Below are 17579 nucleotides of genomic sequence, written 5' to 3'. Positions count from 1 at the left end.
GTCTAAAGTCATTGGTGACAAGCTATCGTTCGTGCAATTTGATTTACTAATCACTTTTCAATCTCTTGTTATTTTTCGAAAGCTTTTCAAAAGTTTTGCTTAAAAGTTTTTGAGCGCTTTTATTTTTAAATTTTTACTTAGAAATTTTTTAAACCTTAGTATTGTACTTACGACTGATAATCTGAGATCATTGAAGGAAAGTTATTCTACTGCGATCTCATAGGATGATCACTTTCAAATCTTTGTTATTTTTTTCTAAGATGTTTGAAAAGTTCCGTTTAAACGTTTCCGATTGCAGTTTGAAAAGTTTTGTTTATAATTATTAGTTTGAAAATATCTTAACTATAGGATTAAAGTTATGACTGGTATTTAAGATAATATGAATTAGGTTAACCAAGTTATTCTTAGTACAATTTGGTTAGGTGATTATTTTTAAATTTTGGGTCAAAATTTTTAAAAGTTTGAGAATGTTTGTTTAAAATATAGTTTAAAACATTCTCTACTTTTTTTAATGTTTTAGTTTTAAAACAATTTTGAACCTTAGAATTGTAGTTAAGATTCATAGTCTGTCATTTATGGAAAATTGGGATATGAATTTTTAGTTTGAATTTCTTTACCATTTAGCATTGTAGATCATTGATGTAAAAATTAAAATTTTAAATCTGAAAATAATTATTAAAATTTATTAGTATCTAATAACAACACATTCACACCTTGAACTTTAATCATAAGTCATAGCCCAAGGTCACTGTTGGAAAGTTATTCTTTCGCACAAACTGATTGATGGATCAGTTTCAAATCTCTGTTTACTTTTCAAAAGTTTTTATAAAATTTTAGTTTCAAAAACGTTTCGATCACGGTGTGAAAATGTTTGGTTTGAAAGTTCTTGTTTGTTAATTTTCTGTTTGAAAAATCTTAGTTTAAAAATTCTTGCACTCGCTGAAAAAATTGGAAGTCTGACGAGAACCGTTTCTAAAGAGCCGAAGCAGTTTAGATAAGAACAATCTGGCAACACTCTACATGCAATAATTAAGTTTTCCGTAAACGTATTGGATTGAACCGATCGCTTATTTTACACAACTGAATACTGAGTGTTAAAAATTCTATGAAATCATTCACAATGTTTTAAAATTTATTTTGATAACATCTCATTGTTGTTTCGATAATTAATATTCTTTTTTCATATTGCAGTTGCACAACTTTTGTGGAATAGTATGTTATCACCGGAAGGCGAGAAACCGATGGTATGGGATAAGACATCATTTCCAGATCTAAAATGCCCAACGGAATACGCTCCATTTTTCTTCACCAGGAAGAACTCAAAACTGTATTTGGAAACTGGGAGACAATTGAGTTGATGCTAGTAGAATTAAATGATAATTTTGTACATTTTAACACTTATCAAGTAAAATACTTTTCACGGATTGTATTTTATTTCCATCCAGTATTGAATTAAATCTGAAGTTTATAAAATCCGAACATTGCTACCATGGGACACATATATTTTACTTTTAGGATAAGGATGTCAGATTAGAGGTGTCACCTTTTATAAGAAAGGAAAGTATAATCAACTTTTGACAATTGGTTCGTAAGTCTTTAGATATTGAACAGGCAAGTAAGAATCACAGGAGGAACCAGTATGTCCTCCTATAGTATTTGTCTGCAGAGTTTCACATTGGTTTCTTTAAACATTGGAATAAATATATTTGCTGCAAAAGTCAGTTGCGAAGAAATGAGATTAGTTCAAAAGAAGGGAACTGCAACTGTACGTTCAATTCTATCTGTAGTCATTATTATGCTGTGGACAGAGACACCACAAATAAAAGTTGCTAACATTATAAGACTAATCTTTGTGCGTACTTGTATTTTAAGATTTAATGGAAGTTGTCTTTTACTTAATTTTACTGAATACAATCTATCACATCTGATACATTAATAAATTTATTTAGACAACATAATGCATTCATATAAATTGAAGGGAAGACCGAGAGAAGGGGCCAAGCCACAAAAACTAAATTCTAAGAAATCGAAGGGTAAAGTTTAGGATAAATAACTGCAGATTTTCCCCTGTGAAGGTGGCTCTTTTATTTCTGCATACTACTCTACAGATATCTGTGCAACTTTTAACCTGTAATATATGATGTAAGGTGTGTTGTATTGAGAGTAATAAACGAATGTTACTAATGTAAAGGAAATATTTTGTAGTGATGATATCTGACAGTTTGGTTAATACACACTAAATACAATAGGTTAGGTTAGGTTTCTAACCTAACCTAATCTAATTGCCCGTGTTATGATCTGATTTAAGATTTTAGTAGAATGGGTGGTGTACGGGTGGAATAAATTGCATCATCTTTACCAGATCACGGTACTTCAAATCGTTGATCTTCCTACCATCAGTAAAGTTGATCTTCCATCCATCCAAGCTATCCAACAGAGGCCACAGGTCATCCTTAGCGGACACAACACATTTGCGTCCTATGCCTGGGTGTTTCTGGAATACACCAATTTTCTTCCATACCACAACAGAGGTTCAGTAGCCTATACTCTGACAGCCGTCACCATTCGCATTTTATCCTTGCTATCAGTTTCATCCACTGTGTTTTTGAAAAACACTTGGAAAATGTGCTGTACATCTTTCATATCAGATGACATGCGTATTACATGAAATAGACCCTGCACTCTGACTCTTCCAACAAGATCATACCATGTTCAGGCATGTACGTACATGTGACTTGTTTTCCTGATTTTTTCTCCATAACTCCAAAATCAGCATCACATGGCAGAAAGGTGTGGCTTAGAACTAGGTAACAGTGACATTTTTATTCAAACATGTGTGAATAAACCAAAATGTTATATAACAAGAAAATGGTAATGTTCTTGTTTTGTCCAAAGCAGTAGTCCGACAAGTTACATAGTTCTATATTGTGTAGAACATGACCATTGTCCATTGGATTCAAAAGAAATTCCAGCAAGCAAGATCCGATTTCAGTGAACCACGAGATGCTATTGTTTCTAGCCACATACACTTGTAAACATTTTTCATATTGCATTACTGTCCACTTTAATTCCTTTTAAGCAACATTTCGTTTACACTGTTCCGCATTTAACACATTTTTACGAACTTTTGTTGCCGTTGTATTTGGTAGCGTGCTACAGGGCTCCGTCATCTTTGTTTACAAGCAGACGTGTCTTCTGGTTGGCCGTTCTAGATGGACCTGCGGTTTGACTCCTTCTCTCAGGACACGAGTTGTTGTGCCGCAAACCGTCACAAATTTTCATTCCTATTTCTGAAGACACAGGAAACAAATCACATACACATTTAGTTCGGAAACTGGTAGACAGATGACAGCGCAATGCATTTCCGCAATAATCTTATTTTTTTGTAGACGTGTGATTTGGCCCCTCTCTCGGTTATCCCTTCAATTAAAAAAAAGCACCACTTTTACCTTATCAGTTTAAATACTCGTACCAACTACGCTCGGAGGAAACAAACACACGAATTGACATTTGGAGAGGTCGTGTTACAATGTTACCATACCGTGAATATTTGCCCGACTGTCCCGTTATAAAGTGTTACTGAAGATATTTGTATTTGAAGCAAAATCTTTAGTAGACTGTAGTACGGCAGATACGGTGTACGTGATCAGATTTCATCACAAGCGAATAGACTAGCATATCTTCTGTTTGCACAAAGAGAGAAAACAGTGCAGACTTCAGACCTGGCAGCCACAGAAGGTTTTCTCAGGAGAATCTTTAAAGTAGTACTTCCCTCCCTAAAGCAACTTGTTTAGAAAAAATACTTTGCTCCATAAAATAAAAGAAAAGCTTATTGCATTCCCTATTAACCAGTAGAAAAAGTTCTACTAATTTACGAAATGATTAATTTCCACATAAATAACAATAACTACAAATCAGTGTAACTTATTGTTGAGAAACATTTCTACTCAACATATAAAATATGCATAAATATTAACAAGAGATATGTTTTGATAATGAAAATGCTTCGATTTTGTGTCAAATTAGTTCTACAGGTAATATGGTTATATGTGGATTAATGGTGTCAATCATTACTTAGGAAAGATAGAAACAGAGTTGTGTACTATTTCGAAAATGGATTATTAATAAGAGACACTTAAATGAAAATAATATCTGGTCAAACAACCACTTATAATTAATAATCAGCGTTAATTTTCAGCAATATATCATTGAGATCGTCAAATATTATCTGAAAAAGGTAAGAGAGAAGGCAGTGATATATTTCCGAAACTGTAACACAGATTGTTAATTACAAGTATAACTAGTTGGTTTTGATTAGGGCATTTAGAAGGATTACTAACCCGAAGAAAAGAAAACAAGAAAATTGCCTCTCTATTGATCAGATAAATAACTTCAGTCTAAAGATGAAGAAGATTAGAGGCATCCAGAAAAAATAAAGAATATTGTATTTACATTTGTATTGAACCTCCACACGAGCCGCTCAGAGAACCTTGGAGACCAACATTCAACGCTAGTGAGGAAATAACCATGTATGCGGTCGATCATCAGATGTCACTTCATCAACGAAAATAAAAAACACTCTCAACTTCTGAAAGGAACAGTATTTGGTGAGATTTAGAAGAATTAGCGTTGATACTCAGAATCGAAGGTGATGGGTGAATCTTGACACAATTGTAAGTATCGAAGACTAGGCGCGGTAATGGTATCAAGAGACAGAGGAAGTGATTGGAAACCTTGGGACGTTGGTGAGATAGCTTATTAGAGGTAGCTGACAGCTTTGGATGATTTGCTACTATTTTCTTTAATTTCGGAAGGATTTGTTGTTCATTTCCAACCTAAATGTACACTTTTAATTCTATTCTGTAAGCATTAAAAGTATACTTTTCAGTATCATTAATTTGTTTGTTTTCAACAAATTATTTACAAAAAGTAAGAAAAGTAAGAAAAACTGGAGAATTTGTGGTGAAGAGACTTAAGATAGTTGAACTGTGAAAAAAATAAAATAATAGTATAAAGTGTTATACAATTTTATAAATGGTCCACAAATATGAGTTAGTTCTTGTATCACCATTCCTTACAGATTGAATTCGAAGTTTTGTTTTTCCCTTAATCACGTGATAGTCGAGATTATCCCAAATAAAAGTGGAACTAATACATCTAAGCAAAGGTTTATTTAGTTTTAATGCATAGTTATATTATAAATTGAAAAGTGTTACGTATGGGATAAGGTCTGTGTAATAATACTGTGTAATATATTAGTGTCCCTTATGTAGAGTAATTTCGTGTTACGATACGCACACCCGCGAAATGTATTCTATGTGACTGTACACAAGCATTAGTGAAATAGCAGCTCCCTACGAGAACGTTAACCCGTGCTGACTTGACGACAAAGTCATAAAATGACGTTGCCACATTATAATATAATTTAGAATATCTAACCGTGATAACGCAGAAACTAAAAGAGACATAGAAATGAAACTTGCACGAAGCAACTATAGAAAGGACGACATCTGCCCGTGTATTGATGAACATCACCGGAAGAACAGTGTTACCAACCCAAGGGAAAGTTGTTTCTGTAAATAGAATGTCCTAAATTGGACATCACCATTGGAAGCAACAATAAAAGCATAAACTAAAAAGATGGTAAACGCAGATCAATGTTGCAAATTTTTAGAGAAATGACGTAAAACGCATGTTACATGTAAACGCCGGGTACACGCAGCAAGTGAGATACTAACGTTTGTACACCTGAAATTAAATTTTGACAAGAATTGTGTACGCTGATTCCAAATCTAAAAGGGTCCGTTGAGCAGTGTTGTCATCAACAGAAGAGAAAATTTGAGTTTGGAAAAGGTATAATAACTGGGAAAAGGTCACTAGTTGAGTATGGTTTAAAATCTATAATGCAAGATGGTAAAGCATTAGGAGCAGTACCGTGGTGTATGAGATTGATAAGTCACGTACTGATCGAGATATTCGGTACCTTGTTAAAGCTGAGAAGTAAAATTTGTAAATGATGGCAACGCTGCACAGTGGGTTGGATTCCTAACAACATGGTCAAAATATGAAAACAGTATGCAATTTGCATTGTTTTATGTATTCGGGGTTTTCAAGGTCGCTGGTAGCGATGATGACGTCAAAAGTAAAAAGTTCAGAATATCTGATCCAATTTGGCTGACAAAATATGTTTGAAATGCTCCAAATGGGTTGAAAATTGAGTTTGTTATATTATTGAGGTCTTCGATAAATTGCTTTCGATTCGTAGGTTAACACACACACACACACACACTCACACACACACACACACGCACATCACACACACCTATACACACACACACGCACATTGAAAAGGTTTTAAGTAAAGAAATGCTGGATACTTCAACGCTGGAATTTGAATTATTGATGCTTCAAGCACGCATAAGATTCTTCGAATACCTTCTACAACCTACGAATAAACTACCTCATAAAAATGGCTCGTTCCTGGTGAATGAAACAAAAGAAAACAAAGAAAAATGCCTTAAAGGAAGAAATGCATTCAGGATAAATTGAGGACCGTTTTTTAAAAACTTGACAGAGAATTTTTTTTAGAAACGGAGGTATGCTTTTTCTGATATGCTTTCTATGCTACCAATTGAGATGTGAATCAAAATTTACAGATATCGAAATGTGACATGTTTATAGAACACTAAATCATGAACGTTTTGTCAGAATTCGATAGAGGTTATGTAAAATAAGACCAGAAATGCAATCGTTGTAAAAAAAAATGTTTTGTGCTCTATCGATTTTTTTTTTTAAAATAACCTCCTCAATTTAAGAGGGAAGTGTCATGCTAGTCGACGAACTAAAGCCAGGATATGCAATCACCAATATTGGAAACATTTCATGACATTTCTTTGCAAATCAATAAATGGCAAGTTCAGCACATGAGAAATTAAATCCACTTTTTGGCTGTTTTGGATGTATACTATTTCATCTTTAGAGCTATATCTGAAATCCCTTTAGGAGCTTTGAATATTCATGTAAAGGCATTGTAAATGAAATGAAATGAAATATTTTAGTTTAACGTCCTATGATTATGTCCCTTAGGATAATAGAGAGATGATGATGGCAAATAAATGATGATGGAAGAATCGGTGAAACGAGGATGTGGGAGGAAACGAGAAAACGCACGGACACAATGTTATCCATTACAAACTTACTTGGGCCTTGATGGTACCAGGGTCCCACGCACCAGATAGATCATGATTAAGATACTGAAATCCTCTCCACCCTTACGGACTTTTGGAGACAATATTTTTTTATAATGTCTAAATAAGCGAAATTGGCCAATCTGGAAGCAGAATGTTGGTGAAGTGAATAAATGAGGGCATTTTTCAAAATGTGATCAAGGAAATTACCTGGGATTTTACCAAAATTGTAGACCCCCCACATTGCTGGCCCTAGTGACCCTCTTAATTGACACAGGAACATGAATCATACCTCATTGAAAAGGTTATGGAACACATATTCCAACTAAGTAATTTTGTGCCCAACACTCCAAATCCATAGAAGAAGAAGAAGATCGAAACAAACAATTCTAAAAAAAAATGTTTTTTAAATCGCAGGCAGTTGACAACACTTTATTCATCATTATCACTCATTTCATCATCACTGTGCATAATCGTGGGATTAAATTAAAGAAAGAAAGAAAAGAATGGGACACACAGGATTTGAACCAGAGTTCATATAAGTGTACATAACCAAGAACTCTTCAACTTATGGCTAAAAGACTTTATATATCTGTCGGCCCGTGTAACGTGGGTGCTGTCACCACGGTATGGCGCGTCCTCAGGTTGCGGATCGAGGAGAAGGCCTCTAGATATAGAGGTTAGCTGCGAATATACTGAATAAGCAGTCGCGGACAGACGACTAGGAGTGGTCCTCCAGCTTGGGGGTTTGGGTAAGGCTAACACCCTCATCCTGTAAAAAAAGGTACTTGTTCAGAAACATTCACAAAAGCCTCGGACAAGGACTGATAACTTGGCACGACATCAGCAAAAGAAAATGGACATGAGATTTGGAACATGGAATATTAGAAGTCTTTATAGGGCAGGCGCGTTAAAATCTGTAACGAGTGAGTTAGAGAAATACAGGATGGACTTAGTAGGAGTTCAGGAAGTTAGGTGGGAAGGAAATGGATCTGAGAATTTCGGAAATTTTACGTTCTTTTACGGGGAAGGAAATAAAAATCACCAGTTAGGAACAGGGTTTTTCGTTCACAAACGAATATTACCAGCAATTAAACGGGTCGAATTTGTTACTGACAGACTTTCTTTTATTACTCTTAAGGGACGGGGTGTGATATTATTGTTTTAAATGTACATGCTCCAACTGAAGATAAGGGTGACGATATAAAAGATAGTTTTTACGTAAAAGTGGAACGGATATTTGACCAACTCCCGCAATACCATATGAAGATTCTATTAGGGGATTTCAATGTGAAGGTAGGACGAGAGGATATTTTCAAACCGATTATAGGGAAAGAAAGTTTGCATAAGGAAAGTAATGATAACGGTGTTAGACTCGTGAACTTTGAACATCCCAAAACCTAATCGTGAAGAGTACAAAATTCCCACATCGCGACGTTCATAAATACACTTGGACATCACCAGACAGAAAAACACATAATCAAATTGATCACGTTTTAGTAGATAGAAGAAGACAATCTAGCATAATTGACGTCCGGTCGTTTAGAGGGGCTGATTGTGACACTGATCACTACCTGGTAGCAGCGATAATACGGGAGAGATTATCGTTGACTAAAGGTAATACTCAATGTCCGAAAACGGAGGGATTTAATCTAAAGAAATTAGAAGAGAGCCGTGTAAGAGAGGAATACCAGATTGAAATTTCGAATAGATTCTCGGTTTTAGAAGACTCGGAGTGCACTAGTGTTGAGGATACTTGGATTGAAATTAGAGATAGCATTAAAAGTTCCGCAATAGAAAAATTGGGACACGCGGAAATACGTAGGAACAAGCCATGGTTCGACCAAGAATGCATTAAACTAGCAGAGAAGAGAAAACAGGCAAAATTACGATGGCTACAAAATCCGAATGAAATAACTACACAAAATTTCGCAGATATCAGGCGGGAAACTTCCAAAACTTTTAGAACAAAGAAACGGGATGTTTCCAAAGCTAAAATTAAGGAACTTGAAGATAATAGTAAAAATAAAAATATTCGGGACATATATAAGGGGATCAGCGAATTTAAGAAAGGCTATCAACCTCGTGCTTATATATTAAAGAAATCTGACGGGACAGTTCTCACTGATACGGATAGCCTCTTAAATAGATGGAAAGATTTCTTTGACGATTTGCTGAACACGCAGCCAAAAACTAATGTGCGTGGAGAAAAGGAGATACACACCGCAGAACCGTATATTCCAGAACCCAATCGAATAGAAGTGGAAGCCGCTATAAAGAAATTAAAGAAACACAAATCTCCGGGTGTAGATGAAATTCCAGCTGAGTTAATTTTAGCTGGAGGCGAAAAATTGTGGAACAAGATACACAAACTCATTCTCCTTATCTGGAACAAGGAAGAATTGCCACAAGAGTGGAAAGAGTGAATCATTGTTCCAATTCACAAGAAAGGCGACAAAACTGACTGTAATAATTATCGAGGCATTTCTCTTCTGTCAACATCCTATAAAATCCTTTCAAATATTCTGTTAGCAAGATTGACCCCATACGCAGATGAAATTATTGGAGATTATCAGTGCGGATTTAGACGAAATCGATCAACTATCGACCAAATATTTACCATTCGCCAAATACTCGAAAAAAAGTGGGAATACAATACCCCGGTACATCAACTATTTATTGATTTTAGAAAGGCTTACGACTCGGTTAGGAGAGAAACATTATACAACGTTCTTACAGAGCTTGGAATACCGAGAAAGCTAATTAGATTAATTAAGATATGTTTAAGTGAATCCCGAAGTAAAGTCCGGGTAGGAAAACTTTTGTCCTCGAGCTTCCACGTCGAAAATGGCCTGAAACAAGGAGATGCGTTGTCGCCATTATTATTTAACTTTGTGCTGGAATACGCCATAAGGAAAATCAAAGATAGCAACCAAGGCCTAGAGTTGAATGGCATTCACCAGGTTATGGCATATGCTGATGATGTAAATTTAATAGGGGATGATAGGAAAACAGTAGAAATAAATGCAGAGATCTTATTAAACGCTTGCAGGGACATGGGTTTAGAAGTAAATGCAGAGAAAACTAAATACATGGAAGTGCGTCGGGACCGTAATACGGCAAATTGTGGAGGCGTTAAAATATTAAATAATACTTTTGATAAAGTGGATACTTTCAAATATTTAGGTTCAATATTAACAGATTAAAATCATATTCAAGAAGAAATTAAATGTCGACTAAAATCAGGGAATTCGTGTTACTATTCCGTTCAAAATCTCTTGTCGTCGCGAATTCTGTCGAGGAATTTGGAGCTTAAAATATATAAAACGATAATCATGTCTGTTGTTCTGTATGGTTGCGAAACATGGTCGCTTACTCTGAGGGAAGAACATAGACTGAAAGTATTTGAGAACAGGATCCTGAGAAGAATATTCGGACCCAAGAGGAACGAGAATGGGGAATGGCGAAAGCTTCATAACGAGGAACTACATAGTTTATACGGTTTACCCAACATTGCTAGGGTCGTCAAGTCTAGGAGGCTTAGGTGGGCAGGTCATGTAACTAGAATGGAAGAAAGTAGAAATGCTTTCAAAGTCTTGACTGGTAGACCCATAGGAAAACGACCATTAGGAAGACCTAGGCGCAGAGGGGAGGATAATATTAAGATGGATCTCGCAGAGATAGGAATACAAAGTAGAAACTGGATCCAATTAGCTAAGGATAGAAGTCAGTGGAGAGCTTTTGTGAACGCAGCACTGAACCTCCGGGTTGCATAGGCCAGAGAGTTAGTTAGTTAGTTAATATCTGTCGGCAATGTTCTTGTGAAGTGTCTCTGTACCTTCCTAGTCTATAGTGCTCAACCATTGCTATGTTTGAAACTAAAACCAATCTTGAATAACTTTAGTTAAAAATAGGTTGTTGCATCTCGAACATCTATCATTTCTACTGCCTATAATTTAGGAATGAATGCAGTGGTCCATGATAATCTTAAACCATCATTATCACATTAAGATAATAGCATTAATCTTTTAGAAATTATTTTGACCCTTTATGTATTAGTTCCTCTGTCTCTTAAAAGTAATGGTTTCTTTTGTGTGATTAATTCAACAACAAATTTCAGACAATTAGAAAAAAATATTACACAAAACCACTGAATCAAGAAAATTTAAAATGTATGCATATTTTACTGACGTTCAGTTTGAAACATCATTAAATGAAAGGCTGAATCAACACAGGTTATATAGAGAATAAAATTAACAAATTTATTTTCCTTTTATAAGCAGTACAACATTATCACGTTGAGTTAATATCTACCATTGTCTGCCTGTCTTAAGGTAAGTTCTTGAGTTCACATTCGTGAATAAGAATGGAGCATCTTCTGTTGGACATTTAAGAGCAGGAAAGGAGTTGTAGAATTTAACACTTTTTCTTCCCACAGGTTCCAACATATTATTCCAAAGAGCTCCAGCAGCTGTAAAAATAAATGTCCAGTTTATATAAGTAATTCTGAACTAAGTAATTTCTACAAGTTTAATTCTAATTTCTACAGTATTACCGGATGCAGCAGGTATTTGAGAATACAGATTATAGGTGACACATTATACTCTATGTCATAGTGGTAGGTTTATTCTTTTGCATGTAAACACGGATGAACTTAGACTATGGCAAGAAATGAAGAATAATGTTGTCATCGCCTCCTTAGTTGGAGGCCACAACGATTCAGAGATTCCTGGATTCCTCAATTTCGTCCACTCATTCGCCTTCAAAGTTCGGAGAGAAATTGGGGCTGCCAGGGGTGGTATGATCACCGTTTCCCACAGGACGCGCCGTTATCACCGCTTGGACATTATTTGAATGTCAGAAATCATCAGTTTTTTCCAAGATGCAATCGATGAGAACCCTGGGAAGTTAATGTGGGCATATAAGCCCAACTTATTTACCTTACTGACTGCACAGAGCCGTAAAAAAACTAGCGGTATGGTGTACGTCTAATTAGTCTGCAATGGCAGAACACTTTTCCGACAGTTTGTTCCGACGAGGGCTCATCTAAATAATATGTTGCGTAAATGTCCACGAAGCTCATTTTGTAATGCTGTGTCACCGGAACGAACTTTGAGAAATCAATGGCTAATGGTGCGTTCTTGTCATTCCTGGCCCCAATGCACCTTTAATTTTTTTGCTACCTACTGTGCAGAGTATATCAGTTTGAATTCGTAAAGAAAAATAATTTGCAATTGTGTGTTCTGCATGATGCACATTTGTGCGTCCCAGATCAACAATGCACTCACTGCTGATTGTCTGATGGCCTGTTTGATTGATGTCCTTGACAATAGTACATTCCTGTGTTATGTTGGTTATATTTGTTTCCCACCAGACGTAATCAAAATGGACATTCCAGTCGCACCAACTTAATACACATTTTTAATATTACAGACTATTGTATATCTAATTAGCCATAATCATTATAAAATCTTTTGAAGATTACAAGATATATGACGCATTCAGTCAGAAGGGAATCAAATCCTGTTTTGGGCATTTGGGACATGTTTCATCTTTAAGATTCCACCTGAATCTCATTTTAGAGCTTAGCTCTTATTGTGTAACACAGAACAATGTTAACTTTTCTTCGTAATTAAGCGTACCGTGTAAACTTGATTCTGGTAGTTGAATTAATTTCCCTTGTATTCTATACGCCCCATAAACAACTACAGCTCGTTAGATTCCTTACACATTGATTCTTATGAGAGAGGAAAGCTTAACTCTCTGCAGACTTTAACGTATAATAAGGACGAATTCAACATTATATTCGAGTTTATTTTGAGGAATCACTGGGTTTTACAGAAGTTGGAAATGACAAAACAATTCAGTAGATATTTGAATACGATATTAATTAGCATATGTGCTATATGAGAATCTTAAGTGGTAATCACCTATTGCAATTAGGCCTACTAGCAGCATCACTATTACACTACTACTGTTAATACAGCAATAATAATAATGATAGTAATTAGGAAGAGGAGAAATTTATAAATTTTAGGAGTTGTTCAAGAGATAATGTTACTAGTATTAGGCGCCCGAGCAAATAAAGTTCAACTTCTGTTATTTAGGTTATGAATATAGATTGACTAATTTAGATATCAAATGTGAAACTTCGAAAGAAGGGAAAGAAAGAACCTATTCAGGTGGTTTTCTATAAATTCAGAAAGTATTACTATTTGGTCAAATGTTACATCAGTTCACATGAATTCCTTCTATAAACACTAAGGCATATTAACTTATCTCTCGTGTAAGTAAAGTCAGTTAAATAAGTTTCTTTAAATGAATCCAAAAGTTAAATAGTAGTCTAGAAATTAATTATGGATTGGTGGTAATAATGTTATAATTTACCTATAGAGCTACAAAGTTATGTAAGGATATTCTCAAAGACTCTACTTTGTTTTTACTTAAAAAGTTGGACTTCAACGTTTATTTTTAACACCGAGTATGGGGGTTAAAAAGCAAACAAATAATAAAAAAGAGCTAAAAACCAGAAAATAATAAAGAAAGCGCTAACAAGTTTCTGGTATTAACCAAATATTGAAGTATTTGCAAAATCAAACAAAATCGTATTTAACATAAATTATAAAGGTAACCAAAAAAGTTCTTTCGCTTTTCCATTCACTACCTTCGAACATCGATATGTTACATAAGATGTACCAGGAAGATTAAAAATAATTCCCATAAACATGGACGACCTTCTGCCAACGTTCTGGAAGACCATGGATTCCATCATGGTACAAGGTGGTGGGCCGTGAAGCGAAGAAGGTATCAAGTGCATTTTGCACCTCTACTAAGGATTTGAACTGGCGTACTCAAAGGCGATTGTCCAAGGAATGGAACAGGTGATAATCGGACGGTGCAATTTCCGGGAGTATGGCGGATATAATAGTATTTCCCATCCAAGGCGCTGGACGGTGTCCCGGGTCATCCTAACCACGTGGGCCTTAGCGTTGTCTTGTGACACGAGGACCCCTTTTCGATTCAAAAATGCTGTCTCCAGGGTTTTGAGTTTTTCTTGAACATGTGTCAACTGCTGATAGCACACAGTTGCATTGATGCTCTGACCAGTTGGTAGCACTTCCTGATGCACGATGCAGTCCCCAAACACACAGGAGGACCTTCTGATACAGTGCTGCTTTCGGCTGTTTCGGAACCGGTTCATGGGATTCTGAGCAATGAAGGCGCCATGGAACTTCGTACATGACCCACTTCTCATCACAAGTCAACACCCTCTCCATAAATGGCTCCTTCCTCACACGAGACAGGAAAGAAACAAAGGTGTCTGCTCATGTTGATTTCTGGCCCGGAGTCAAATCGTGTGGGACCCATCGACCCAACTTGTAGTGCTTCCCAAGTTGATGGAGGTGCTGCCAAATGGTTTCTCCACTCATACTGAATTATAGTTCCAGTAACTCACATGTCTGGACATTGTTTGCCTCAATTGCCGCCCGAAGATATTCATTTTGTACATGTGTTCGTCTTCCTGCCAGTTTTGCGTCTTCGCGTGTTTGGTCATCGTCCTTAAACTTGTTAAACCACGCTGGACTGTCCACATAGTCATGACACCCTCACCAAAGTTCTGGAATATCTTCCGCCCCGCTGTAGCGGCGTTTGATTTCAGTTTGAATTTGTACAGCATTCATGCCCTTATGACGCTCTGTGGAGGTCCAATGTTCACTCTTTCCTTACGCAAGTTCACGGTTTAACTGAACTGCCAAAATCAGGTAGTATGTTGAATATACACACTGCATTGTATATAAATAGTATGCTGGATATACCTTCACCAACAACTGAACTTCGCCTTATCTCCATTCGCATTTAACTAGCGGTGTGAGGGCCAATGGAACACAGACCTCCACAAAAGGCAACAGAGCTTTCTTGGTTATCTTTATAGTAGTTTTAATAGTAATTTTATCATTCATTAATGTGTTTGGTTTGGCATAGATTTCGAAAATGTCTCTTCACATAATAGTAATTTTTTACAACAATGTTCTTCCTTGTATGGCTGTTTCTATTATCACCTGAATTTTAACACTTTGAAGATATTCGTTTGCAATATTTTTCTTCCATTATCATTTAATATTTTGCAATCACTTAATATTTTTAAAGAAGACATATTTTCTGTTTTTGCGGTTTTCTGAAGTCAGTTAGTATCTTTTTTTTTTTTTTTTGAAAACGTATGTTGTATTTTTCTACATTTCCTTTACCCAGTAGTTTAGGTACATACGTAAGTTAAAGTTTCTATCAAATTAGTCACCTTATGAAATTGCCTGAACATCTGTTTTTTTTTTTTAAAAAAAAATAGCCTACGCGAATCAGAATTGGTCGTAAATATATACACAATTGCGCTATTGACCCTATCAGCGGTTGAAGAGAAATATGGCCTAGTAACAAAGACTATCGTGAGATTCAGGTGAAATTAGGTGGGACAATTGTGAGGAGACGCTCTTTTATACAAAATCAGAATCATCAAAATTTTGAAAGAATGTTGAAATTATACGCAAACATTAACATATCCACAATACATCAAATTAAGGGCCTTCTTCTTTCGAAATTAGTTAAAAATAAGACTGGAATCATTATTCAGGATTTTAACCGAGGCTTAATATTCCTAACTGAGATCTCACCCAATGACGGTGCACAGAAAATACGCACGTTAGTCATTTACTTGAGAAGGAACATTCAAATTTTTTTGTATCCTTAACGATACATTTATTTATGACAATTTGATTTACTATATCATCCCCTAACTCTACTTAGGTAGTACCGTATATGAATTGTAAATCCATTCTAATGAAATATTATGTTACGCTGTTAGCACAGTATACTATATAGATTCAGAAATTTACTCTGATAGGATGCATTACGAAATACAGCAACATGCATTTTTGTAATCATCACATTTTATAGTTGAGGAGTGTATTTTCAAACGACAACATTTACATCTCCAGTTTCTTGCTAAATTGTCATTTTAACGGTTTCTGAATCGATGGGATAAACTCTGCCCAATTATGCGATAGCTTCATGCACACAAAAATATTTTTGGTGGAATTCTTAATGTAAAGTTAATCACTCCTAGGAAAAAGAAAAATATATACACTTTAATCATTCACTTCTATTGTAAAATTAGCAATTATGGAAGATTTCATTTGCAAGGAATTAGAGATGGGAATGTTATTTTTTGAAAATAAGTACTTCAATTCAACTCTAAACATTTGAACACTAAAGCTCAATGAAAAACTTGTTACATGACATAGCCAATTATCCTGGATGTTCTTACCTAAAGCATGCCCTTTTTGACTTAAGTGCACGCAATCTCGTGCAATAATTGTAAGATCTGGAGACTTCAAATTTGCGAACGTTTTGTTAATCATTTTCGAGAACGGTTGGAAGACAACAGCAAAATTTTCATTGTTGTCGTATCTTCCACTGGACACCTGGAAAAATACAAATACTGTTTGTTCATATTGGTTTTTCCACTAACGAACGAAAGAAGTAATAACTTTATGTCAATTCAAAACTTTAAAAGCATTTAGATTTCCAACGAAATTTTTAAGATGAGCCCTGATATTGAGAAGTTACGTAGACAAGTGGTTGTAGCGAGAGCTCACTCTTAGCCAGAGAAGATATTATTTTCCCTTGTGGTTAGTATTGCTAACTTTTCACAAATAAACTTCAGTCGTAAGAGTGCAAATAAGATTCAGAGGCAAGCAGTTTACCTAAAACCCCAGTTCAATTTGTGAGAAGAGCGATTAGCACCTCTCCTGGCGAAAACTATTCTGTAAAGCTAACTTCCAAAATATTATCTCCGTCTGTTTTTTTTTCAAATCGAAAATAGTGAAATAAAACATATCTATACACTTTATTGTTTTTATTACTCTCGTCCTGACGGTGTTACCTGTGTTATCTTCTCGGAGGAACTGAGGACAAAGTTCAACTGACTTCCAATGTGGGCTTGTGATGGCAACAGGATGTAACCAAAACTATGCACAATCAGCTACAAGAAGGAAGATCTTATGGTGATGATGAAATAATGGTGTGAGCAGGAATCAGTACCAGACGCATATTTGCGGCTCTCAAACTTTTCAGGCATCTTCTGATCTTATTGGCCGATACAGATAGGATATCAAGAGTCATGACATATATACAGCAGAAAGTAAACGGCACATGCTGTCGGTCCTTGTAGTCGAGCATCCTACCGAAACATGCTAGTAATGAAAATCGTTTTGGCGTGGGTTCAAACCCAGCCAAAGGATAGTTTTTATTTTTAAAAATTTCCATAACACTTTTTCATTAAAATAAGCTTGAGGTTTTATTATAGGGATCCACTGTAAAAGTAGTAGTAGTAGTAAT

The 17579-nt window shown here is 35.6% G+C and overlaps 2 protein-coding genes across 3 annotated transcripts in view; one reads left to right on the top strand and one right to left on the bottom strand.

Annotated features, from left to right (window-relative positions):
* Positions 1-1928, top strand: part of LOC145694838 (phospholipase B1, membrane-associated-like) — a 34059-nt gene extending 32131 nt beyond the window's left edge. For both annotated transcript variants that reach the window (XM_081771523.1, XM_081771514.1), the window contains one exon: positions 1192-1928. In XM_081771523.1, coding sequence (XP_081627649.1) covers positions 1192-1358 — 167 coding nt within the window. In that variant the 3' untranslated portion in view covers positions 1359-1928. The remainder of the gene's footprint in view (positions 1-1191) is intronic.
* A 9533-nt stretch (positions 1929-11461) lies between these two features.
* The window catches only part of LOC145667305 (phospholipase B1, membrane-associated-like), a 123587-nt gene continuing 117469 nt past the window's right edge, over positions 11462-17579 (bottom strand). Inside the window, exons 7-8 of the mRNA XM_081734906.1 lie at positions 16507-16663; positions 11462-11658 (exon numbers count right to left, since the gene is read on the bottom strand). Of these exons, the coding sequence (XP_081591032.1) occupies positions 11498-11658; positions 16507-16663 (318 nt within the window). The 3' untranslated portion in view covers positions 11462-11497. The remainder of the gene's footprint in view (positions 11659-16506; positions 16664-17579) is intronic.

The sequence above is a fragment of the Thermobia domestica genome, chromosome 1 (assembly GCF_964235325.1).
Source record: "Thermobia domestica chromosome 1, izTheDome1.hap1.1, whole genome shotgun sequence".
In the NCBI taxonomy this organism is placed as follows: Eukaryota; Metazoa; Arthropoda; class Insecta; order Zygentoma; family Lepismatidae; genus Thermobia; species Thermobia domestica.
This window is presented reverse-complemented; position numbering and strand designations above follow the sequence as displayed.